The sequence below is a fragment of the Ovis aries genome, chromosome 7 (genome assembly GCF_016772045.2).
Source record: "Ovis aries strain OAR_USU_Benz2616 breed Rambouillet chromosome 7, ARS-UI_Ramb_v3.0, whole genome shotgun sequence".
NCBI classification, from domain to species: domain Eukaryota; kingdom Metazoa; phylum Chordata; class Mammalia; order Artiodactyla; family Bovidae; genus Ovis; species Ovis aries.
The window spans coordinates 58,313,965-58,341,255 of NC_056060.1; the positions used below are offsets into that span (position 1 = coordinate 58,313,965).

Consider the following 27,291-nt stretch of genomic DNA (forward strand, 5'->3'; position numbering starts at 1 on the left):
GTTTTATTGGGAAGCAGATTGTTTTAAAACAGTCTGTTTTATAAGATTATCGAAAACTACATTATATAACATTATTCTATAGTTGTTCAGTTCAGTCACTCAGTCGTGTCCGACTCTTTGCAACCCCATGAATTGCAGCACGCCAGGCCTCCCTGTCCATCACCAACTCCTAGAGTTCACTCAAACTCATGTCCATTGAGTTGGTGATGCCATCCAACCATCTCATCCTCTGTTCTCCCCTTTTCCTCCTACCCCCAATCCCTCCCAGCATTAGTCTTTTCCAGTGAGTCAACTCTTTGCATGAGGTGGCCAAAGTATTGGAGTTTCAGCTTTAGCATCAGTCCTTCCAGTGACACCCAGGACTGATCTCCTTTAGGATGGACTGGTTGGATCTCCTTGCAGTCCAAGGGACTCTCAAGAGTCTTCTCCAACACCACAGTTCAAAAGCATCAATTCTTCAGCCCTCAGCTTTCTTCACAGTCCAACTCTCACATCCATGCATGACCACTGGAAAAACCATAGCCTTGACTAGATGGACCTTTGTTGGCAAAGTAATGTCTCTGCTTTTGGATATACTATCTAGGTTGGTCATAACTTTCCTTCCAAGAAGTAAGCGTCTTTTAATTTCATGGCGGCAGTCACCATCTGCAGTGATTTTGGAGCCCCCAAAAATGAAGTCTGACACTGTTTCCCCATCTATTTCCCATGAAGTGATGGGACTGGATGCCATGATCTTCGTTTTCTGAATGTTGAGCTTTAAGCCAACTTTTTCACTCTCCTCTTTCACTTTCATCAAGAGGCATTTTAGTTCCTCTTCATTTCTGCCATAAGGGTGATGTCATCTGCATATCTGAGGTTATTGATATTTCTCCTGGCAATCTTGATTCCAGCTTGTCCTTCTTGCAGCCCAGCGTTTCTCATGATGTACTCCGCATATAAGTTAAATAAGCAGGGTGATAATATACAGCCTTGACGTACTCGTTTTCCTATTTGGAACCAGTCTGTTGTTCCATGTCCAGTTCTAACTGTTGCTTCCTGACCTGCATATAGGTTTCTCAAGAGGCAGGTCAGGTGGTCTGTATTCCCATCTCTTTCAGAATTTTCCAGTTTATTGTGATCCACACAGTCAAAGGCTTTGGCATAGTCAATAAAGCAGAAATAGATGCTTTTCTGGAGCTCTCTTGCTTTTCCAATGATGCAGCAGATGTTGGCAATTTGATCTCTGGTTCCTCTGCCTTTTCAAAAACCAGCTTGAACATCTGGGAGTTCACGGTTCACGTATTGCTGAAGCCTGCCTTGGAGAATTTTGAGCGTTACTTTCCTAGCGTGTGAGATGAGTGCAGCTGTGTGGTATTTGAGCATTCTTTGGCATTGCCTTTCTTTGGGATTGGAATGAAAACTGACCTTTTCCAGTCCTGTGGCCACTGCTGAGTTTTCCAAATTTGCTGGCATATTGAGTGCAGCACTTTCATAGCATCATCTTTCAGGATTTGAAATAGCTCAACTGGAATTCCATCAACTCCACTACCTTTGTTCATAGTGATGCTTTCTAAGGCCCACTTGACATCACATTCCAGATTTCTGGCTCTAGGTGAGTGATCACATCATCGTGATTATCTGGGTCATTAGGCAAGTATTTTAGACTGTTAGGATTAGAAGTAAGAAATGAGCAAAATGAATAGTTAAGTTGAATAAGAAAATAATTGTTAATCAATATGTTAATCAGTCGTCTTTACTAGAGTGGGTTTAAGCTTTAGCTATGACACATATACAAATATAGATCTATTTTGAGCTGCCTCATTGCAGTGAATAATGCAGTAATACTCAGAATTGCATTCTATGTCATACATGTTTATTGGTATTAGAACATATTTCCAAATACATTGTTCCAATTCTCCAGTTTATTATTTAGTATTTCCAACTGTGTAATAATCTAATTGTCATACTTTGGTTTTATTAAAAAAATTCTCTTTATTTTATTTTATTTTATTTTTTTTTAATTTTAAAATCTTTAATTCTTACATGCGTTCCCAAACATGACCCCCCCCCCTCCCACCTCCCTCCCCACAACATCTCTCTGGGTCATCCCCATGCACCAGCCCCAAGCATGCTGCACCCTGCGTCAGACATGGACTTGAAAAATTTCATCCATAGAAGTATAATGAGTTATTATTAAAGATGGTTTATATTTCTTCCATAGACCCACACCTTAGAACAGTCCTTTAATTTAGTGTTTGAGCCAATACCTGGCATATAGTAAGCACCTACTGAATGGTTGCTGTTGTTGTTATTATTTTAAGTAGTCTTAGTAAATGCTGTGTGTGTGTTAAGTTGCTTCAGTCGTTTTCGACTCTTTGTGGACTGTAGCCCACCAGGTTCCTGTGTCCTGTGGACTGTAGCACACCAGGTTCCTGTGTCCATGGGATTCTCCAGGCAAGAATACTGGAGTGGATTGCCATGCCCTCCTCTGGGGGATCTTTCTGACCCAGGGATTTGAACCCCCATCTCTTATGTTTCCTGCACTGGCAGGCAGGTTCCTTACCACTATTACCACCTGGGAGGCTATAGAGATTTTGTCTATAAAATGTCGAAATCTCACTCCCCAGGATGGCAAGAATCCCACACTTCCCAGCCCACAATCAGGATGGTGGACCTATTCTCCAAAACATTACTTTCACTATTTGTTCAAATAGAACTTTGTAATTTAAAGAAGATTAAGATTTTTTATTTCTAGTCTTAGTTTTGAAATCTGGATTTTCTCTTGATGGTGGAATGAAGTCTGAAAGTTTATGAGGTAATCCCAAACATGGTATTTTTTATAAAGAAAAATACTTTTAATAATTCAGAAATGAAAAGCCTACTGTGAATTGTAAACCTGCCTTCATATGATGAATAAACCAATTAAAGCATCACATTTCAATGATTTTGACTGAAATGATCTTGTATCACTGTGGTAGTGCTGGTTGTCTTATGTTAATTTCAACCTTGACTGGTAGTTCAATCATTCACTTACTCATTTATCCACTCATCCAGTCAGTCAGCCAGTCATTTCATAGATACATACTAATACCTGTTACTCACCAGACACTGTTCCAAACAGAAAAGAAACAACTGTGGACAAAATATTTTTTTTTTGGTTTGTTTTTTTTAGTATAAATTTATTTATTTTAACTAGAGGCTAATTACTTTACAATATTGTATTGGTTTTGCCATACATCAACATGAATCTGCCATGGGTATAGACATGTTCCCAATCCTGAACCCCCTCCCACCTCCCTCCCCATACCATCCCTCTGGGTCATCCCAGTGCACCAGCCCCGAGCTGTATCATGCATTGAACCTGGACTAGCAATTCATTTCACATATGATATTATACATGTTTCAATGCCATTCTCCCAAATCATCCCACCCTTGCTCGCTCCAGAGTCCAAAAGACTGTTCTATACATCTGTGTCTCTTTTGCTGTCTCACATACAGGGTTATTGTTACCATCTTTCTAAATTCCAAATATATACGTTAGTATACTGTATTGGTGTTTATCTTTATGGCTTACTTCACTCTGTATAATAGGCTCCAGTTTCATCCACCTCATTAGAACTGATTCAAATGTATTCTTTCTAATGGCTGAGTAATACTCCCTCGTGTATATGTACCACAGCTTTCTTATCCATTTGTCTGCTGATGGACATCTAGGTTGCTTCCATGTCCTGGCTATTATAAACAGTGCTGCAGTGAACATTGGGGTACACGTGTCTCTTTCAATTCTGGTTTCCTTGGTGTGTATGCCCAGCAGTGGGATTGCTGGGTTGTATGGCAGTTCTATTTCCAGTTTTTTTTAAAGGAATCTCCACACTGATCTCCATAGTGGCTATACTAGTTTGCATTCCCACCAACAGTGTAAGAGGGTTCCCTTTTCTCCACACCCTCTCCAGCATTTATTGCTTGTAGACTTTTGGATAGCAGCCATTCTGACTGGCATGAAATGGTACCTCATTGTGGTTTTGATTTGCATTTCTCTGATAATGAGTGATGTTGAGCATATTTTCATGTGTTTGTTAGCCATCTGTATGTCTTCTTTGGAGAGATGTCTATTTAGTTCTTTGGCCCATTTTTTTATTGGGTCATATATTTTTCTGGAATTGAGCTGTAGGAGTTGCTTATATATTTTTTGAGATTAGTTGTTTGTCAGTTGCTTCATTTGCTATTATTTTCTCCCATTCTGAAGGCTGTCTTTTCACCTTGCTTATAGTTCCCTTTGTTGTGCAGAAGCTTTTAATTTTAATTAGATCCCATTGGTTTATTTTTGCTTTTGTTTCCAATATTCTGGGAGGTGGGTCATAGAGGATCCTGCTGTGATTTATGTCAGAGAGTGTTTTGCTTATGTTCTCCTCTAGGAGTTGTATAGTTTCTGGTCTTACGTTTAGATCTTTAATCCATTTTGAGTTTATTTTTGCATATGGTGTTAGAAAGTGTTCTAGTTTCATTCTTTTACAAGTGGTTGACCAGTTTTCCCAGCACCACTTGTTAAAGAGATTGTCTTTTATCCATTGTGCATTCTTGCCTCCTTTGTCGAAGATAAGGTGTCCATAGGTGCGTGGATTTATCTCTGGGCTTTCTGTTTTGTTCCACTGATCTATATTTCTGTCTTTGTGCCAGTACCATACTGTCTTGATGACTGTGGCTTTGAAGTCAGGCAGGTTGATTCCTCCATTTCCATTCTTCTTTCTCAAGATTGCTTTGGCTATTCGAGGTTTCTTGTATTTCCATACAAATTGTGAAATTATTTATTCTAGCTCTGTGAAAAATACCATTGATAGCTTGATAAGGATTGCATTGAATCTATAGATTGCTTTTGGTAGTATACTCATTTTAACTATATTGATTCTTCCGATCCATGAACACGGTTTATTTCCCCATCTATTAGCTTTGATTTCTTTCACTAGTGTTTTATAGTTTTCTATATATAGGTCTTTAGTTTCTTTAGGTAGATATATTCCTAAGCATTTTATCCTTTTGATTGCAATGGTGAATGGAATTGTTTCCTTAATTTCTCTTTCTGTTTTCTCATTATTAGTGTATAGGAATGCAAGGGATTTCTCTGTGTTGTTTTTATATCCTGCAACTTTACTATATTCATTGAATAGCTCTAGTAATTTTCTGGTGGAGTCTTTAGGGTTTTTCTATGTAGAGGATCATGTCATCTGCAAACAGTGAGAGTTTTACTTCTTCTTTTCCAATTTGGATTCCTTTTATTTCTTTTTCTGCTCTGATTGCTGTGGCCAAAACTCCCTAAACTATGTTGAACAGTAGTGAAGAAAGTAGTCACCCTTGTCTTGTTCCTGACTTTAAGGGAAATGCTTTCAATTTTTCACCATTGAGGATAATGTTTGCTGTGGGTTTGTCATATGTCGCTTTTATTATGTTGAGGTATGTTCCTTCTATTCCTGCTTTCTGGAGAGCATTTATCATAAATGGATGTTGAATTTTGTGAAAGGCTTTCTCTGCATCTATTGAGATAATCATATGGCTTTTATTTTTCAATTTGTTAATGTGGTGTATTACATTGATTGATTTGCGGATATTGAAGAATCCTTGCATCCCTGGGATAAAACCTACTTGGTCATGATGTATGATCTTTTTAATGCGTTGTTGGATTCTGGTTGCTGGAATTTTGTTAAGGATTTTTGCATCTATGTTCATCAGTGATACTGGCCTGTAGTTTTCTTTTTTGTGGCATCTTTGTCAGGTTTTGGTATTAGGGTGATGGTGGCCTCATAGAATGAGTTTGGAAGTTTACCTTCGTCTGCAATTTTCTGGAAGAGTTTGAGTAGAATAGGTGTTATCTTTTCTATCAATTTTTGGTAGAATTCAGCTGTGAAGCCATCTGGACCTGGGCTTTTGTTTGCTGGAAGATTTCTGATCACAGTTTTAATTTCCGTGTTTGTGATGGGTCTGTTAAGATTTTCTATTTCTTCCTGGTTCAGTTTTGGAAAGTTGTACTTTTCTAAGAATTTGTCCATTTCTTCCAAGTTGTCCATTTTATTGGCATATAGTTGCTGATAGTAGTGTCTCATGATCCAGAATTTCTGTGTTGTCTGTTGTGATCTCTCCATTTTCATTTCTAATTTTATTGATTTGATTTTTCTCCCTTTGTTTCTTGATGAGTCTGGCTGATGGTTTGTCAATTTTATTTATCCTCAAAGAACCAGCTTTTGGCTTTGTTGATTTTTTTCTATGGTTTCTTTTGTTTGTTTTGCATTTATTTCTGCCCTAATTTTTAAGATTTCTTTCCTTCTCCTAATCCTGGGGTTCTTAATTTCTTCCTTTTCTAGTTGCTTTAGGTGTAGAGTTAGGTTATTTATTTGACTTTTTCTTGTTTCTTGAGGTATGCCTGTATTGCTATGAGCCTTCCCCTTAGCATTGCTTTTTACCATGTCCCACAGATTTTGGGTTGTTGTGTTTTCATTGTCATTCATTTCTATGCATATTTTGATTTCTTTTTTGATTTCTCCTGTGATTTGTTGTTATTCAGCAGCATGTTGTTCAGTCCATCTGTTGGAATTTTTAATAGTTTTTCTCCTGTAATTGAGATCTAAACTTACTGCATTATGGTCAGAAAAGATGCTTGGAATGATTTCAGTTTTTTTGAATTTACCACAGCTAGGTTTATGGCCCAGGATGTGATCTAACCTGGTTAAGGTTACATGTGCCCTTGATAAAAAGGTGAAATTCATTGACAAAACAGATTTTAAAAATAAAAACCTCTTAAACCTGTATGACGCTTACATTCTTGTGGGGGGAGGGGGAGAGATAGTTAACAATAAATGAATAAGTTAGTCATCTTGTGTACTGGAGGTGTTGCAGTTTTAAAAATGATAATCAGGGAAGGCTGAACTGAGGAAGACATAGTTGAGCAAATATCTGAAAGAAGTGAGAAGGGGGTCATGTAATTACTGGAGGACAAGCATTTTAGGCAGAGAGACTAGCAAGTGTAAAACTTTGAGGTGAGAGTGTGCCTGGCCGGTTAGAGGAACAACAAAGAGGCACTGTGCCTGGAGATGACTGACTGAGCAAGGGGGAGGGTGGTGGTTAGGGCTAGATCCAGTTATTTTTTTTCTGAAGCTTTAAACTAATACAAAACTAAGTATTAAAGGTAATGTTCATTTAGCATGAGAAAAAAAAATCCTTATAAATCTCAATTTTGAAAATCCGTAACATACTGTGCATATCACAAAATTCAGAAAAATAACAGCTTTGTTAATTCACTACTTGATAGACCTTTATAATACCTTTGTTCCTCTACTTTTGGTGCCCTATTTTTTGATTGCCTCTTTTATGACCATTGTTTTGTGCATAACTTTCTGTAGAGATACTAGAAAGATAATTCATTTTTCTCTCTAGCACATTAAAATTAGTTTTAAAATTATGATAGCCTAGAATAAAATCACTGCAGATGGTGATTTCAGCCATGAAATTAAAAGACACTTCCTCCTTGGAAGAAAAGTTATGACCAACCTAGATAGCATATTCAAAAGCAGACATTGCTTTGCCAACAAAGGTCCATCTAGTCAAGGCTATGGTTTTTCCAGTGGTCATGCATGGATGTGAGAGTTGGACTGTGAAGAAAGCTGAGTGCCGAATAATTGATGCTTTTGAACTGCGGTGTTGGAGAAGACTCTTGAGAGTCCCTTGGACTGCAAGGAGATCCAACCAGTCCATTCTAAAGGAGATCGGTCCTGGGTGTTCTTTGGAAGGACTGATGCTAAAGCTGAAACTCCAGTACTTTGGCCACCTCATGCAAAGAGTTGACTCATTGGAAAAGACTTTGATGCTGAGAGGGATTGGGGGCAGGAGGAGAAGGGGATGACAGAGGATGAGATGGTTGGATGGCATCACCGACTCAATGGACGTGAGTATAAGTGAACTCCAGGAGTTGGTGATGGACAGGGAGGCCTGGCGTGCTGCAATTCATGGGGTCACAAAGAGTCGGTCATGACTGAGCAACTGAAGTGAACTGAGAGTAACTTTGCAACTTCATGACTTCATAATGTCATGTAAAGATTTAGAACTGTTAACCTTGGGAAAACTTCCGTCAAGTTTCCTTCATATCTGAGCTGTTACAGATGTGCTTAACTATTTATGATACTATTGCAAATGGGTTTGTGCTCTGTCAGCCCTGGGATCATAATAAATTTTATACATTCAATCCTCATGTAAAGAGAAAAATATATGATAGGCTTATTACATATCAAGGATACTCAAGCATTTGATTCTCCTAATACTATAATGTGAGATAAATTTTGTTTTGACTAGTAGTTAATGAAAAGTAAACCTTCCATGTACAATTTTACATGTGTGATGATGGGAGGAATCCTTCACAGATTAACTTCTGGCTCAGTGTTGCAAACTCCTGTTTCTTCCATGATTCACATACTTCTGCTTCCAGGTGCTACCAGACACAGTCATATTGCCATATGACCTTGGGCTATGCACTTTCATCTTGCCATGCTAGGTAATTCCCCATGGAGACAGAACTATTCCTACTTTGGGGGTGACCGCCAGTAACTTTATATGGAAGTGACAGTGAATCACATAAATACATTCTGCTAAACACAAACTCAGTGTATTTTTAACTTGACAGTCTTTTATCCCAGCATTGTCTAGAACAAGGCAAAATGTGATGGGAGGGAATAGAGTGGAGACAATGATCTTAGCCCTTGTGGCTAAAATATTTTAATCTTGCACATCAAAAAACAAGACAGAGTGAAACAGATTTCTAGTGTTACTCCCAGGGTCTTGGGATGAAATGTGCAAGTGAGGTAAGCTGAAGCTTAAGCTTCATTAGAAGAACTGGCTTCTTTCCTGAGCAAAATTGGACATTTTGTGTGGAGGACAGAGATGAGTCTTGTGGTAGGCAGATTCATGCCCCACTCATGCAAAGATAAAAGTGTCCATGTCCTAATCCTTGGAACTTGTGAACCTGTGACCTTACATGGTAGAAGACACTTTGCAGATGTGATGGAGTTAAGGCTCTTAAGATAGGACAATTATTCTAGATTATAAAAGTGGGCTTGTTGTAATGAAAAGGGTTTCTTATAAGAGGGATGCAGAAGCCAGAGGAGGTGCTGTAGTAATGAAAGCAGGAGTCAGAGTGATGGCATACATGACCAAGGAATTAGGGCAGCCCTAGAGGCTAGAAAAGGCAAAGCACAGACCCAGTCTTGATGAACAGCTCAGTTTCATCCCTGTGAGATCCATTTTCACTCTTTTGACTTCCATAATAATAAGACAATACATTAGTACTGTTTTAAACAACTACAATTGTGGTGATTTCCTAGAGCAGCAATCGGAAACTACTGCAATCCTGGAACTGTCACTCTGTTCTGTTGAAAATAGATGAAAGAGTAGGAGTGAGGAGACCCAAGGGGAGGCTATTACCACAGCCAGGAGGAGAGGTGAGGTGGCTTGGACCAGAGTGTGGGCAGAAGAGGGGCGGAGATGTGGGCAGACTTCTTTTCTGCTCAAAGTTCTGGCTCTCTTTCATCTCCTTTAAAATGTGTTTTATTTGGCTGCTTCATGAATAGGTAAAGAAATCAAGGCTCCTATGTTTTTCTTTTCATCTTTTCAATTGGTCCAATATTCTGCTAGAAGGTACAGCTGAGGAGGAACTGTAGATGTCCTCTTGCAAAGCCCATATTTCACCACATTTTGGGTGACAGACCACCTCCACCAAATGCCTTATCTTTTTAGTAAATGACTATGACTCAGCTTGGACTGGGTCCAACCTACCACACTCCAGTTTGTATTTGCCTAAGTTCCCTTCAGAGCTTCCCAGGACAGGTGGGAAAGACTTTGACCCCCCCACCTGGACTTGACTTTCCTTTACTCTGCTTTCTGTGGCCCTCTAGGCCTCCCTTCCACTTCGTTGCTGTGCACATTTACATGACCTTTGAACATGATGGCTGGCTTACTTATTTTTCCTTCATTGTCTAGAATAGAGCCTTTACTCAATATTTACTGAAGTTCAGTAAATATTCCTGCAATAAATCACTTAGTCTTGGCTCCAGCAGATTTTATTTGCCAAATGGTTTCATAAATTAAGGCTCAGAAACCAGTATGTACTAAAGAAACTTAATTTATAGCCCTACACATCTCAAAATGACAAACACAAGCTCTGAGAAACACAGCTTCCTGTGTAAGCCCTGGGGTGTGAAGCAGATAAGAGCCCTCCTCGAGTTTCCTTCTCACATCTCTGTCTTTCCCACATGGGGTTCTTTCCTCTCACTTTGTGACAGGTGGCTTGATTTCCCTTGAATAGCTGGATTGTGCCTCACAAAGGCAAATTAAATGTCCTTCAGCTTTTTCCAGGCTCTTGTGATCCTTGGGGTAGATTCTGATTTTTTTTTTTCATTTTGAATGGATAGGCTGTGGGAAAATATAGCTATTTTTTATCTGTATAGGAAATATTCTGATCCTGGCATAGTTCATAGCAATATAGTTTTTGCTGTAGATAATCAAATTGTAAGAGAATGTAGATAAAAATCCAGTTTTCTAGTATTGTATCCATGAGAAAAAAGTTGGTAAGAAAACAAGTTTTGGACAGGGGTTTGGGAAAGCCTCCAGTGAGAGGTCAGTCAGGTTCTCTGGCGGAGGGCGGTGGTACTCCACTGTGAAGCAGAGAGAAGCCTGGAAGCAATGAAATGTAAGGAGTCACAGGGCCCCAGGTTTGATTGAGAGGGAGTCTGTGTTTTGAAGTACATCCTGAGTATCACTTTGAAAAAAAATCTTTTGGCTGTGCCCCAGGGCATGTAGGATCTTAGTTCCCTAACCAGGGATTGAACCCACACCCCTGCATTGGCAACAGGAAGCCTTAATCACTGAACCACCAGGGAAGTCCCCTGGAGCATCACTTTTGTTGAGAGAGGTCTCATCTTCCTGTCTTTGACCTCTGGACATAGGCGTGGGTACATTAATGTGCAGTTCTCTAATCATTTCTGCATGGTACCACCCACCATCTCCTTAGAATCTCTTCCAAGCTCCTTTTACAGTCAGTGTTTGAAATCAGATTCTATTACATAATTGTGCTAGGCCTTTATTTTTCTTACTTGTAAAGTGGTGTTAATAATAGCAAGTACCTAATAGGATTGTTGTGAGGGTTAATTCATGTGAAATGCTTCATACAGCATCTAACTTTTAAGGAGTGCTCAGTACACATTAGCTGTTATTCTTTTTACTGTATTACAGTGAAGTCTTAAATCTCCAGTTGTGAATCTGTACTTACAGAAGAAAACCACATGGTGAGGCTCATGGGAAGATTCTATTGATTTAACTTGTAATGTGTATAGTATAATTCATGTATGCTCGAAGAGAAATGAATTAGTAAAATATTTTTATATTTCTTCGTGAAGCTGTAGGAAGTCATGAGAGGAACAAAACTCTCAATAAATCAAGTTTTCCAAATATCTGGACCTGATAAGCAAATTGGCTCAACCCAGAGGAAAACAATCCCAGGGCCCTTTAGCGTTTGTTAACTCCCCTAACTTTGTTTCCAAGCTCTTTTGTGAGCAGGAGAATTTTAAAAAATCATGGAAGGGTTTTTTTTTTTTTTTTTTGCCTCAATTCTCCTGTTAGTTTGCTTTTTAAATGTCAACAAATCCTCGCAGATGCAGGTCGCCACTGAGTTTCAGTAGAAAACCCTGATTCGGGATACACATTTTTCAATTGTATCGGAATGTGCTCTTGGAGTCAAATCAGGAAATCTTGAAGGCTGGGGAACTCTTTTTTTTTTTTTTTTTTGTCTTTAAAACCTTGCCCTGTTCATTGTTCTTTCCTCATGTCTTTAATGAATTACTTTGGCTCCCAACCACACAGGCCAGATTGTGAAGAATGAAAGAACATTAAGAAGGGAAAACGCTTAAGTTATTAATTTGGCTTGAGGGAAATTTTGCCCAACCCAAAATCCTACAACCCTCAAACCTCAAGTGACACTCCATGTTTGGAGACATTCTTCAACTTCTGGACTGGGACCAGCCTTCATGAGGAAATATTAGTCTGTGCTATCAGGATTTTATAGGGACACCCCCAAATTCTCCATGATGCTTTCTCATTTCATGGTTTGGGGGAGCTAAAGCCAACTGCCTAGACACTGACCTCTAAGCTACATTTGGTGAAGGACAAAATGCTCTGGAGTTAAATGAAGAAAGAGAGTGTGCTTGTTAATTATGGGCTCATAGTTGCTGTGATCATTCATGGGCCCAATGGAAACCTCCTAAATCTTCCCCTTACTCTTAGTCTTGTTAACAGAATTGCTACATTTACTAACTAATTTTAAACACTAAGGTCACATTGACATTGTTTGGAGACAAAGAATGAATGTGTATTTGCCAATTTCTACTGAAAATATTCAGAAAATTACTTTAGACTCTCTTTAGTTATAGTAGTAATAGTGACATTGACTATATGAACCTAGATGATTTCCTCTTTTTCACCTGTTATTTTTTCATTAAAAAAAGGCATTTTTGAGTATTTTTCTGTTTATAAAGTGCTTTGCAAACATTTTCTCACTTAATGATGGCCCCATAATGTGGCATTTTATTACTGAGGAAGCATGGGTAAGGAGAGTTTCCTGAGTAAAAGTGCTCACACAGATGATCTGGTGGAAGGAGATCTCAAGTATCTTGCTTCACTATCTTGGCGGCTGCTTCTCAGGGCTCCTTCATCAGACTCACTTAATAATTATTTATTTGGCTGCACTGGGTCTTAGTTGTGGCACTCAGGATCTTAGTTGTGGCATGTAGGATCTTTACTTAGTTGTGGCATGTGGGGTCCAGTTCTCCAAGTAGGAATTGAACCTGGGCCCCATGCATTGGAAGCGTGGAGCCTTAGCCACTGGACCATGAAGGAAGTCCCCATTATCAATCTCATTTTTATGGGTCTAAAACCTCTTGCTAACATGAGAACAGCATTGTGCTTACAATTAAAAATTTCCAGCAGAGCAGTCTTAGGTCCCTCCCATCTTTTAAACTTATGTCTTAGTGATCCTCTAACACTTTGGGTTTTTTCTAGATGTATCTCCTCCTTCCGTAAGGAAAGGCAAGCGTACATAATACATAAATGGATATGGTTTTATTGTCTGAAACCAAGTCAAACTAACTGTCAGCCCTATAAGAAAATTATTTCAGGGGATGAGGGGGTTCCTCCAGGTCATATTCTGAAATTCAGGTTACTCTTTTTAATAAATGTTCCCTAACATTTAACTGATTTATAATCATTTCATAAAATAGATAGGGTAGCCTCACTTAGTTATCTTCTCTATGTAACTGGAAGCACATGACTCAAAAGACACGCATTCCATGAGTGCTTCATTGATATTTTGTTTGATTGAGGTAGACAAATTATTTTGGTCTTGCTGAGATTTGAGGAGTGAAGTCTATTTCCAGCACCCTGTAGGAAAAAGGACTTTGAGGGTTTAATGACTTCTTTTGCCTCTTTTCTGGAGCAGATTAAAAACAATGTCTAAGATAATTTTGCTTCTGCTAATGGTTATTGTCTTGCCCACCGAAATGGTGAAGGATGGCTTCCTATCCAAGCACATGTCTTTGGTGGGCTCCTCAGCTGTCACAAAAGAATGTTAACACTGTTACCAGCTTCCTCTTCTGCCTTGTACATCTATATTCAGCTAGCAACACAGAGTAGCAGCTTTCCAGGTATTTCCTAGGAAGTTCAATCTCAACCTTATAGTCATTTAGTGTTTAGCACAAGTGCAGTTGAGAGGAATATTTTTTTTAATCTATAAAAATGTTTTATTATAGAATAGTAATATATTTTTCTTTATACAAATGCAGTAATAAAAGGAAAATTTAAGTTCTTTTTATGGTGAAAGGGGCCAACCACAATCATCATACAGCCTTGCATGTTTTTTTCTTTCTCCATGGTTGTCTGCTTGGCCATATGTAAGTATAGCTAGGACCTACAGGGGAGTTAACGTCCCCTGGGGCAACAAGGGGGTGCTTAGGGTCAGGTAAACACTTTTGAGAGGCATTTTTATAATTTTCCTTGAAGAGCCAAGTCTCTGTTGCCCCTCTCACATCTTCTGATACTTTGTAAAGCATGTTTATATACATTTTTCTTCATTTCTTTCTTGAAGTCAGTTTTCTTACTTTAGGTTTAAGGAACAGAAGTGACGACTCTTGACTTGTACTTCACCAGAGAGGAATAATAATTAAGATAATAGCTCAAAGGACATGAAGTTCATTTGCTCATTTAAATATCCTAAAATACATTTTTGAACTTCATCACTTCAGCAGAGAACTGATGTTGGGCCTTAGAAACTACAGAATGTTGGGCCCACAGAAACTCTTGTTGGGCCCTTGGGATTATATTTGAGATATCCCTAGGCTTGTTATAAAACACAGTTCTAAAAATCTCACTTTATGTTCTTTTAAAAAACCAATTTATTTCTGTTTGATTGTTCTGGGTCTTTGTTGTTGCCGGGCTTTTCTCTAGCTGCTGCTGGTGGGGGCTACTCTAGTTGTAGTGTGTGGGCTTCTCCTTGCAGCGGCTTCTTTTGATGTGAAACATGGGCTCTAGGGCATGCAGACTTCAGTAGCTGTGGTTCCCAGGTCCTAGTGTGCAGGTTCAATAGTTGTGGTGCCTAGACTTAGCTGCTCCACCTCATGTGGGGCTTCCTGAATCAAGGGTCAAATCTGTGTTTCCTGCAATGGCAGGTGGGTTCTTTACCACTGAGCCACCAGGGAAGTCCTCACTTTATGTTTTTTATATCAAACAATGACTACTTTATGGGGAGTTCTTAGAGAAATTATTGTTTTAGCAAAGAGCTAATACATAATTGTACTTTCCCAAAGAAATTGGTTTATTTTACCTTTTAAGGTCTTCCCTGTAGCTCAAATGGTAAGAATCTTGCCTGCAATGCAGGAGACCTGGGTTTGATCTGTGGGTCGGGAAGATCCTCTGGAAAAGGGAATGGCAGTCCACTCCAGTATTGTTGCCTGTAGAATCCCATGGACAGGAGGTCTGCAGTTCATGGGACCACAAAGAGTTGGACACGACTGAGCGACTAACACTACTACTACTAGACATGCCTCCCTTTTTTCTGTAGAATTGGTGGTCTACCTGGAACAGATATGTAGGTCATCATGTCAGGCATTTTTATTTTCATTATGGACTCTAGCTGATCATCATCCTTTTATTGTTTCCTCCACTCAACTTTACTTTCAATACTTAAACTGTTATTCTTCTTCTTGTACATTCTTGAGTAGTTATTTTGGAGACATCTTGTATGTAAATGCTCTTGCATGTTTAAAGATGTTTTTATTGCCCCTTCATGATCGATTATTTTACTGGGTATAGAATTTTAAGTTCAAAATATTTTCCTTAAAACTGGAAGGCATCACTCCTGTGTTTTCTATCATCCTTGTGGCTGATGAGAAATTTCATGTTGGTCTAATTCTTGTAACTCTGGGGCTAACCTTTTTTTCCCTTGTGGAGGAAGACTTCTTTATGGAGGGAAACTTTCCTTCTGGAAGTTTTAAATGTTTTTCTCTTTATTTTTAGAATTCAAAATTTTATGAATGTTTGTTTATGTATGTTTTTCATTTTCATTCATCCTGATTGGCACTTGATGGCCCTTTTGCTTTGAAGAGTTGTCTTATTCTTGTGCAGAGAAATTTTCTTCTATTTATTTCTTTCCATCCATTGTTTATATTTTTTTCTCCCAAGTGTTTTTTCACATTTCATTTTTGTCATTTTCATACATATTTTAAGAGATTTCTTCAGTCTTAGTTTTCATTCTGTCTTTCCTACTATACAGTTTGTGCATTAAATATTTTTAATTTCCAGGAGCTTTCTCTTGTCCTGTATTTTCTTTGTTCCTATTAGCTTGCTCTTGTTTTATGGGTGCCATGTCTTCTTGAATATCTTCAAGGTGCTAATTAGAATTAAAAACAAAAACAACCCTCTTCCCCCACCTGCTTTCAGCATTATCTCTTCCCCTTGGAGTCTTCTACTTTGTGTTCTTGGTTTTTCTCAGATGTCTTATGTGACTTATGGTTGCTGGTTTGTGTTTACAAATGAAGGACTAGATGGATTAGTGTGGTTTCAAAGTCTTTTTCCTGTCAGGCCTCTCTTTAAATAGGAGGTCCAGTGATAGAGTCAGCTCACAGAGTTTTCCCATGTGTCTTAGTCTGTTCTGTTTGCTATAACAGAATACACAGACTGGTTGGCTTGTAAACAACATAAATTTATTTCTCACAGTTCTTGACACTGGGAAGTCTACGATCAAGGTATTGGCAGATTTGGGGCTGATGAGAGCATGCTTGCTAGTTCATATATAGTTGTCTTCTTGCTGTGTCTTCACATAATGGAAGGGGCAAAGGAACTCTCTAGGGCCTTTTTTTTTTTTTTAAAAAAACCTTTTATTGGGGTGTAGTTGATTTACAGTGCTATGTTAGTTTCAGGTGTACAGCACAGTGAATCAGCTATATATATATATATACACGCACATACATACATATATCCACTCTTTTCTTTTTGGATTCTTTCCCATATAGGCTGTTACAGAGTGTGGAATAGAGTTCCCTGTGCTGTATAGTAGGTAATTAGTTATCTATTATATATATATGTATATATACTTTCCCTGGTAGCTCAGACAGTAAAGCGTCTGCCTACAATGCGGGAGACCCAGGTTCGATCCCTGGGTCAGGAAGATCCCCTGGAGAAGGAAATGGCAACCCAATCCAGTACTCTTGCCTAGAAAATCCCATGGACTGAGGAGTCTCGTAGGCTACAATCCATGGGGTTGAAAACAGTTGAACACGACTGAGCGACTTCACTTCATATATATATATGGAGAAGGCAATGGCAACCCACTCCAGTACTCTTGCCTGGAAAATCCCATGGACAGAGGAGCCTGGTAGGCTGCAGTCCATGGGGTCATGAAGAGTTGGACACTTACTGAGCAGCTTTACTTTCACTTTTCACTTTCATGCATTGGAGAAGGAAATGGCAACCCACTCCAGTTTTCTCGCCTGGAGAATCCCAGGAACAGCGGAGCCTTGTGGGCTGCCGTCTATGTGGTCGCACAGTTGGACATGACTGAAGCGACTTAGCAGCAGCAGCGCATATATATATATATATATATATATATATATATATATTAGTGTGTAAATGTCAATCCCAAACTCATAATTTATTCCTCACTCCTTTACCTCTTGGTGACCATAGTTGGTTTTCTACATCTGTGACTGTACTTCTGTTTTGTAGATAAGTTCATTTGTACCTTTTTCTTTAGATTCCACATATAAACAATCTATGATATTTGTCTTTCTGTGCCTAACTTCATTCAGTATGACAATCTCTAGGTTCATCCGTGTTGCTGCAAATGACATTATTTTGTTTGTTTTTATGACTGAGTTATATTCCATTGTATATATGTACCACATCTTCCTTATTCCTACTGATAAAGATTTAGGTTACTTCCATGTCCTGACTATTGTAAATAGTGCTGCAAGGAACAATGGGATGCATGTATCTCTTTGAATTATAGTTTTCTCCAGGTATATGTCTAGGAGTAGGATTGCTGGATCATGTGGTAGACCAATTTTTGTTTTTAAGGGACATCCATACTGTTCTTCATAGTGGCTGCATCAATTTACATTCTTACTAACAGTGTAGGAGGATTCAGTGGGGCATCTTTTATAAAGGCACTAATCCCATTTGTGGGGGCTCCACCCTCATGACCTAATTACCTTCCAAAGGCTTTCAAATATTATATCAGGGATTAAGTCTCAATATTTGAATTTGGGAGGAGCAGAGATAATCATTCTATAGTGTTGTGGTATAGTCAGGCAATCTGGCAAACCCTGCAATTACCCCAGGAAGGCAGGTTTTACTAGGGCTTAAGTCAGCTGTAGGTGATGTGGGGGTTTGCAGCTGCTTCTCTCTTAGGCCTGAACACCCACTCTTGGTTTCCTCCCTCAGCATGTTGCCTGCTCTCTTCAGTGGGTGAGGGAAGGGTGTGTAAGAGGGCCCAACTGGCTCAATTACAATTTAGTTATTTTGGTAATGCTCCAAAGCTAAGGGTATCAGATAACTTATGTTCCAAACTGGGATGCTTAAAAATTATTTATTATTTATTTGGCTGCATCAGGTCTTAGTTACAGCATGTGGGGTCTTTATTGTGGCATGTGGGGTCTTTCCTTGAGGCGAGTGGGCTTCTCTCTCATTGTGGCACATGGACTTAGTTGCACTGTGGCGTATAAGAAAAGTTATGACTAACCTAGATAGTATATTCAAAAGCAGAGACATTACTTTGCTGACTAAGTTCCATCTAGTCAAGGCTATGGTTTTTCCTGTGGTCATGTATGGATGTGAGAGTTGGACTGTGAAGAAGGCTGAGCGCTGAAGAATTGATGCGTTTGAACTGTGGTGTTGGAGAAGACTCTTGAGGGTCCCTTGGACTGCAAGGAGATCCAACCAGTCCATTCTGAAGGAGATCAACCCTGGGATTTCTTTGGAAGGAATGATGCTAAAGCTGAAGCTTCAGTACTTTGGCCACCTCATGCGAAGAGTTGACTCATTGGAAAAGACTCTGATGCTGGGGAGAGATTGGGGGCAGGAGGAGAAGGGGACGACAGAGGATGAGATGGCTGGATGGCATCACGGACTCAATGGGCGTGAGTCTGAGTGAACTCCGGGAGATGGTGATGGACAGGGAGGCCTGGCGTGCTGCGATTCACGGGGTCGCAAAGAGTTGGACACGACTGACCGACTGAACTGAACTGAACTGAACAGGGGTCAGTCCTATGTCCCCTGCATTGGAAGGCAGATTCTTAACTACTGGACCACTAGGTAAATATTCCCAAACTGGGACACTTCTTAGAGTAAAAGGCCACCCTATTAATCATTTTGCCAAGCTAATAGGCATAACTACAGCACACTCTCAATCTTTGTATTTATTGGCTGAATTTGGAACTTGTCTGGAGCACCACTGTGGAAAACCAGTCTTCTAATTCTTTTGGCTAGCGTTGTTCCTATCTTTTTATTTTTTTGGACAACTTGATTCCATCTGATTTCTATTTTATTTTCTAGACTGTCTTTAAAATATATGAGCCTCTGCTAACTCACATTCTTATTTTCTAACACTGTTATGTTTTTATTCTTTAGAAAAATATTTTCTGTCATTTCAGTGGGACCTGAAAGGAAAGGGAAGTAGAAGGACATGCTATCTTGAACTGTGAGCTCTTTCATTTCACTGTGAACATATGCTAGCTTACTGTATTTTATAATCCATGTGTATCACTTTGCTTCTTTTTGGAACCAGACACATTTAGTGATACCAGTTGTGCAGGAATGAGCTTACCTTGGTAAATGATAAATCCCCTGGTGAGCACTTTCCTTTTATTACTCTTCCATCTCGAAGGATGCCTATGAAGTGGCAGATGTTAAGTCATTGAACCTCTGAGCAGTTCTCAGTGGGCATTGTTTATGGGGAATTCGGTCTCGGCTTCCTCTTCTTGGCAGGATGTGACTTATTGCCGACAGGGGTTTATATCCCCTCACATACTGTTGTAGTACATGGAAGAATGTCAATTCCTACAAAGATAACTCAGGCCTAGCATAAAAAGGCAAAAGGCAGAAAACTGGGAATTTAGATCCAAAGCCAGAATTTTGCAGGACTTAAGGAATGGATAAAAATCTGCCAGAATTTTTTTCATGAAGACTCAGTTCAGAAAGAAAATGCTTACTGAAAGTATAGAAGTAAAGATGAAGACTTAATAAGATGAATTTAAAAGTAAATAGGGACTTCCCAAGTGGCACAATGGTCAAGAATTTGTCTGTCAATTCAGGAGACTCTAGAGATGCACGTTTGATCCCTGGGTTGGAAAGACCTCCTGGAGAAGGAAGTGGCAACCCATTCCACTATTTTTGCCTGGAAAACTCCATGGATAGAGGAGCCTGGCAGGCTACAGTCCAGGGGTGTCACAAAGAGTTGGACGTGACTGATCTACTAAGTGAGCACACAGATATAAATAGGAGAGAACCTCCTGGCTCTAACAGAGTCTCAAGGGGCAAGAGCAGTGTGAACACTAGGGAGAGGATCCAGAATTTCCCAGCACAGAAATTACTCCTTTGGCCACTTTGGGAAATGGCTGTTTTCAGTCCTTGGGGAGGGTAGTTTCATGGAGACACTGGATAGGAGTCAAGATTCTGATATTTAGAGTAAGCAAAACTAGAAACAGAACTATAGAATTCTGTGCTTGGATGTGCTTCATATAAATGTGTAATTTAAAAATGATCATCAACTGAATGTATATGATCTAAACTAAAGCCAATTAATATGTGCGCATTTGATTTTTTAATGTTTTATTTTATATTGATGTATAGCTAATTAACAATGTTGTGAAAGTTTCAAGTGGACAGCCGCATGTATACATGTATCCATTCTCCCCCAAATCCCCGTCCTATCCAGGCTGCCATATAACACTGAGCAGAGTAGCACATCTGATTTTTAACTTACAGCTAATCTGGAAATTACGTACAGGATGCCGGTGGGCCAGTAACATTGGTTATTTTCCTGTCAGCAGTTTTACTATGCCTGGGTCGATGTGGGGATGAATAAAAACATCATCTAGCTTTTTAAGTTTTTAAGTCTCCTTAGCCTCCAAAACTTCATTTTGGGCTTTGATATTTTTGCTCTTTGTTGGAGAATCAGCAAAAAGGAGAGGATGATGCTTTTACAGTCAGAGTTTGGAAACTTTCTTTCAGAGGGCGGTTGTTTGAGAGGTTGCTTCCTGGTGGGTTCTCAATTTCAGAGTTATACACAGGGAACTGACTTTTTTCAATGGTAAAGAAGGAAGTCATGTAGGTGGCTATCAAACAGATAAATAAACACTCTACACATGCTAGGAGTCCAATCATAGCAGTCCTCAGAGGTAAACTTCATACCTGAGAGCTGAACTAATACAGGGGCTGTAGAGACATTTAGATTCCTATTAGACTTTTGGGAAATAGGAATCAGTTCTTATAAATCAAGATGCCTGGCATACAGGGTACAGATGGTAAGACATGTTTCTACCTTCCTTCTTTCCCTGTTCATCTCCGTTATCTTTGTCTCCCTTCTTATCTCCTCCTCTTTGTTTCTCTCTTGCTGTTTCCTCATCCCTAATATGTGCCTCTAAGTTACTTCTACTCTCCAGTTACCTTTATCTCTGTGGTTGTGTGTACCTTCTCTAAAGCCAAACTCTTATCACATGCCTATACTTTTTACAATCTGTCACTTATCTAGGTGGAGAACTGTGGGATTAAGGGAATCCCAGGTTGAGATGGTCAAGTCAGTGACTAGGAGACTCCAACACTGACATCTGTTTGTTGCTTGACTGGTCTTTCTTCCATCACTTTCATTGCTCCACCATTATTACCCTTTTGTCAACTCTGAGTTAGTAAACATGGAGTGGGAATTTGCTACTCTTACAACAGAAACATGCTCTGCTGGTGTTTCTGGGGCACTGTCTTGTTTTGCCCGTTCAGTTCAGTTCAGTTCAGTCGCTCAGTCATGACCAACTCTTTGCGACCCCATGGACTGCAGCATGCCAGGCCTCCCTGTCCATCAACACCTCCCGGAGTTTATTCAAACTCATGGCCATTGAGTCAGTGATGCCATCCAACCATCTCATCCTCTGTCATCCCCTTCTCCTCCTGCCTTCAGTCTTTGCCAGAATCAGGGTCTTTTCCAGTGAGTCAGTTCTTCGCATCAGGTGGCCAACGTATTGGAGTTTCAGCTTCAGCATCAGTCCTTCCAATGAATATTCAGGACTGATTTCCTTTAGGATGGACTAGTTGGATCTCCTTGCAGTCCAAGGGACTCTCAAGAGTCTTCTTCAACACCACAATTCAAAAGCATCAATTCTTTGGCACTCAGCTTTCTTTATAGTTCAACTCTTACATCCATACACGACTGCTGGAAAAACCATAGCTTTGGCTAGATGGACCTTTGTTGGAAAAGTAATGTCTTTGCTTTCTAATATGCTGTCTGGGTTGGTCATAACTTTTCTTCCCAGGAGCAAGCGTCTTTTAATTTCATGGCTGCAGTCACCATCTGCAGTGATTTTGGAGCCTTTCCAAATGAAGTCTCTCACTGTTTCCATTGTTTCCCCATCTATTTGCCATGAAATGATGGGACCAGATGCCATGATCTTAGTTTTTTGAATGTTGAGTTTTAAGCCAACTTTTTCACTTTCTTCTTTCACTTTCATCAAGAGGCTCTTTAGTTGTTCACTTTCTGCCATCAGGGTGGTGTCATCTGCATAGCTGAGGTTATTGATATTTATCCCGGCAATCTTGATTCCAGCTTGTGCTTCTTCCAGCCCAGCATTTCTCATGATGTACTCTGCATATAAGTTAAATAAGCAGGGTGACAATATATAGCCTTGATGTACTCCTTTTCCTATTTGGAACCAGTCTGTTGTTCCATGTCCAGTTCTAACTGTTGCTTCCTGACCTGCGTACAGATTTCTCAGGAGGGAGGTAAGGTGGTCTGGTATTCCCATCTCTTTCAGAATTTTCCACAGTTTGTTGTGATCCACACAGTCAAAGGCTTGTTTTGCCCTTTACAAGTTTTAATTTCTGCAATATGATAATCTTTGGGTTTATGGTCCTATTATTTTGTTATTTGTACTTACTTTCAGGTGATATAGAGATGTCCCCTGGCGTTAGACAGAAAAATTGGGCCCCAGAGAAGGGATAAGCTTCTTTCTGAAGATCCTGGTGAGCTGGAGAGAGGTAGAGAGAGAATGCAAAGATTGTGTCCCTCGGCCTCTGTTCCCTGGGAGCCTGTGTATAGTCCCCTGAGTGCCAGACCAGAAGCCTGCCCCACAGGCCCAAGGTTTTAGACATGCAAATAGTTCTCTTTCTCAGAAAGACTGGGGATGTGTTTTAGTCAGCTGTCTGTGCAGTGCCCTGAGGATGGTAGTCTGCCAAGAATAGAATCTTTGATTTTTACAGTTCCGTAGGATCTAGGAACACAAGGCTGTGGCTTTCAGAGCCAAGTGGCCAAGGAGTGTTCCCTGGGTGGCAGCTGTGAAAAACTGGGTCATCAGATGTAGAAACTGGGGCACCAGGTGTGTTTGGACATCCTCTCCAGGGCATCCTAGAACTCTGGCGAGTGGCAGAGGCGGAGTACAAAAATAGCACCTATTGGAAGATAAAAAGGGAAAAGAGAAATAGGAAAACAAAAATACAAGGAGAAAAAGAAAAAGGATAAAGGAAGAAATAAAAGATGGCACCCATCTGCAATAGCAAGGCAGAGGTAGAGCAGGGACATTGTGCCCACCAACCACCATCTCTGGGGAGTATGCCAGAGGTCCCTGCCCCTAAGACCAAGGTTTTAAAATTAGCAAGTGAGTCTTTTTCTGGTGCTTTTCAAAAGGCTGCTTCTGTGCTGGGCCCTGGGGTGGGTGAGTCTGCCTGTAGGCACTTTAAAAAGCTGTGCTTCAGTTTGCCACAGTCCTGCCATGTTGGTCTTTGAAGCAGATGCTTTGGAGGCTGTCTCTCAGGTACTCATCTGGAAAGCTGGGGTATGAACCCTTCGCTTCTCAGGTTGAAGCTCTGGGTTTTGAGTTCCCTCCTCCTTTGTGTGGGGATGAGATTGTGTCTCAGCCTTTCCTACCTGCTTTGATTGGTTTCCCTCTTGTTTGCCTGATGTGAAGGGCATCATTCAGCTAGTTTTTTAGGTGTTTTCAGAGGAACTTGTTCCGGATATAGCTGTTGATTTGGTGTGTCTATGGGGAGGAGATGACTTTAAGATCTTCATAAGTTGCTACCTTGAGCTGGAATTCTGCATTTGCTTTCCGAAGAGATTTAATTTTTTTGGCCATTTCCAGCTAAGGGCCAGTCTCAATGTCCTGAAGGTATCAAGTTCCTCTCACTATACGTGGATTGTTTAGAAATTTTACCATTGGCTCCATAACCATAAGGTCAGTTACCTCACTGGCAACCTCAGTATGGTTTTATTTGGCTATGTTATGTCTTATAATTCTATAGCAAAACAAAATTTCCTTTCCAGTGTGGCATTTGACATAACTTCTTCTTTTTTTAGAAACTACTTGAAGTTAACAGAAAGGGTCTTTATGGAGTGAAAGGGATATATAAACTGGCAACACGTACTGTTTTGCTTTATGGCTGGTGTTAGAAAGACAATGAAAACACTTCAGCTTTCCATTTGGGGACTTTTCCGATACACGTTCCAACATTTAGGCTGGAAAAAAACCAATGCCCTTCAAATTTCAAAAGAAAGAATTCTTGCAATCTTGATGACAAAGTAACCTATGTGATGTTAGTTTAATGAGTCGTATGTTTCTTTTGGTTGAAAATTTAATTTCTTACCTGATTTCTCTTTCTCTTTAGAAGTGGAACGGATAGTAAAAGCCAATGACCGTGAATATAATGAGAAGTTCCTGTACAAAGTGAGTAAAACACATATCGAGCACACAACCTGGGGTGGGTCTTAAGATAGTAGGATTCATACCTTCTAGAACTTTGACTTCACTTAAAACTTTGTTGGCCCATTTTAATAGCAAGGTGCCATATGTTTCAGATTTTTAAAAATAAATTTAGATTTTAGTAATGTTTATACGCTTATTTTTTTACACATTAAGAATGATTGGTATTCATATTGCTATGGGAATAAGATGAAGTATCTTCTTAAGAATGATGCTTAGTTTATTCTGGTGCCCATTGGGCACTTGAATAATGTTAAGAATACTATGAAAACAGGCCTCTATGGTAGTACTTTGTGATAGAAGTGGTGAAAGTGGCTGATGGGGGATGAATAACATTTGGGGATTTTCTCTAAGCAACTCAGGCTAAATGTGGAAAAGTATATGTAGGAGAAAGTTTCCCAACCTGAACGATTGTATTTATCAAGTGAGCAGTGAGAATTATTTAAAATGTGTGAGCTTTAAGCTTGTTCTGAACTACTTTAAAAAAAGAATTTATTGGGCACACAGGATCTTTGTTGCATCATGCAGGATCTTTTGTTGAGGTGCACAGACTCTGTCTTTGTGGTGCTCAGGCTCAGTAGTTGCCCCAAGGCATGTGGGATGAATTCCCTGACTAGAGATCCAACCTGTGTCCCCTGCATTGCCAGGTGGATTCTTAGCTACTGGACCACCAAGGAAGTCCCTGAAGTACTTTTTTTTTTTTTTTAAAGCAAGTTTTTTTTTTCATTTACAAAAGAAGTATTTATTGAACATCTACTAAGTGACTGACACTATTCTATAAACGTGGGATACAATGATGAACACTATGAATTATGTCATGCTGCTGCTGCTAAGTTACTTCAGTCGTGTCTGACTCTCATTAAAATCTCCTCATCTTTCCTTGACTCAAGTTGCTACATGGGCTTTTAAGATAAGTTCTAAGAAAGATAGTTGGTAGAATTGATGCTGCAGTTGACATGCAGCCTATAAGACCTGGTATTATTGAGTTACTAGCACATTAACCAGAGACTGAATTCACAGAGGGGTTTGATGACTATTAAGATGTAGCAATGTGAGTTTCATGGGACAAACTTTAGCAGTGTCCATCCAGGAACCAGCTAGAGGAGAGAGAATTTTGGCCAGTGGATTATTTTTAATATTTGGTTCTTTTTGGGAGGTCGTTTCCATATGTGTAGATGAAAGCACTGGACTGCTCTAGCTCGATACCAACAGAGATAGCTAACCACTCCTCTTTTCTCATGCTGTGCTAATTACGTAAACTTGTGATTATATCTTGATGTTCAGTGTAACTGTCTCTACAGGGAGTTAGCGCACTGCCTCTATGACAGATTTCTCGTTAGAATAATATATGGCAACTCTGATTTTATTCATTAATCTTATAAGCTTGGTTAAAGTAAGCGTGCCCATGAGAGAAGGAATCTCTCTCAGAAGGCTGATGAATGTGCTTTCTAGCCTGGAGTGGGAGTGGGAGGATGACTTTCTCCATGGTGATTATTTCCACTCTGTGTAGCCTCATGCCATCTGGTCATTTAGCCTGGCTGGTCATCACTAGACTTGGCTCCATGCCTTTCTATCCATTTTATAGCCAGTTCCTTAACTCTTGAGGATGACCCTTGAAAGCCTTGACTACCAAATCCTAAATAAGAGGAGTAGAAGTCTATATTTTAAGACCTTGGGGGAAAAGTTCAGTAATCTACTACTGGGTAATCAGGCGTTTATATATTTGGCTATATCCTTATTTTTCCAATATGTAAGAAGTATTTTCATTCTGTGAGTAGTGACTGTATAAGGAAAGCCATATTTTTAATGTTACATGTAAGATGATACTGTCCTTTATAGTTATTTTTACTTAATTTATAAAATATTTCAAACTTAGAGATAAGTACAGGAAATAAAATATCACCTGTGTGCCCACTACCCAGATTAAACAGGTAGCAACCATTTGCCATGGTTGCTTCATCTTTCTTTTAATAATAATATGCCAATGATAACAGAGGTTTTTTTTTTTTTTTTCCTTGGGCTTGCATGATATTGAACAGAAGCACACAGATGTATGTGTTTTCTGTTGGGCTTCTTACCAGTGACAAAGCAGTAGAACAATATTCTGCAGCTGCAGCAGATGGAATAAGGCAGCTTCATCTCTGAGCTTAAACATACTAAGGAAAAAACAAAGCCCATTAAGGGCTGGGAAAACCAAGAATGACACCAAGAGTTGAGAGAGGGAAGCTGCAGAGCAGAGAGGGACATGAGTGTCCCAGGTCTAATGACCCCTCCCATGGCTCAAAGGGGATAAGCCAGGCCCTCCTAGAGTGAACAAGGGTCCCTATGAGACCTGGCTGATGGTGTGTTGATTTGGGAACTCCCAACAGGATGTCTGGCCACACATGAACTGTAGGACTCTTCTCAGCCTCAGTCTAGTCAGATAAAAATTACGGATAATAAGCGTACTGATTTCATAAACTTATTCTATGGATTAAAGCAGAATAACAAACAGTGACCCTGTGAGCTATTCTTTATAGAGACAGTATTTGAATATATATTTATCTGATTTTTAAGGATTTTTAAGCACTTCATATGTGGACTATCCTTTTAGGAAAGGTTGAAGCCACGGGCCTTTCGCTCAGTCTTGCGTAGCTTTAAAGGATATTACCTCAAATGGAAATGGGTTTTTAAAAAAACTTACAGATCTCAGGCGCTAGTAAAGTAGTGCTTAAAATTGCCCAAGCCAGGCTTCAGAAATACATGAACCATGAACTTCCAGATATTAAAGATGGTT

General features: G+C 39.6%; 1 protein-coding gene across 26 annotated transcripts in view; it reads left to right on the plus strand.

The window, feature by feature from the left end:
- Positions 1-27,291, plus strand: part of ATP8B4 (ATPase phospholipid transporting 8B4 (putative)) — a 295,865-nt gene that overhangs the window by 23,758 nt on the left and 244,816 nt on the right. For all 26 annotated transcript variants that reach the window (XM_060418006.1, XM_060418005.1, XM_060418019.1 and 23 more), the window contains one exon: positions 24,421-24,479. In XM_060418006.1, the coding sequence (XP_060273989.1) occupies positions 24,421-24,479 (59 nt within the window). The remainder of the gene's footprint in view (positions 1-24,420; positions 24,480-27,291) is intronic.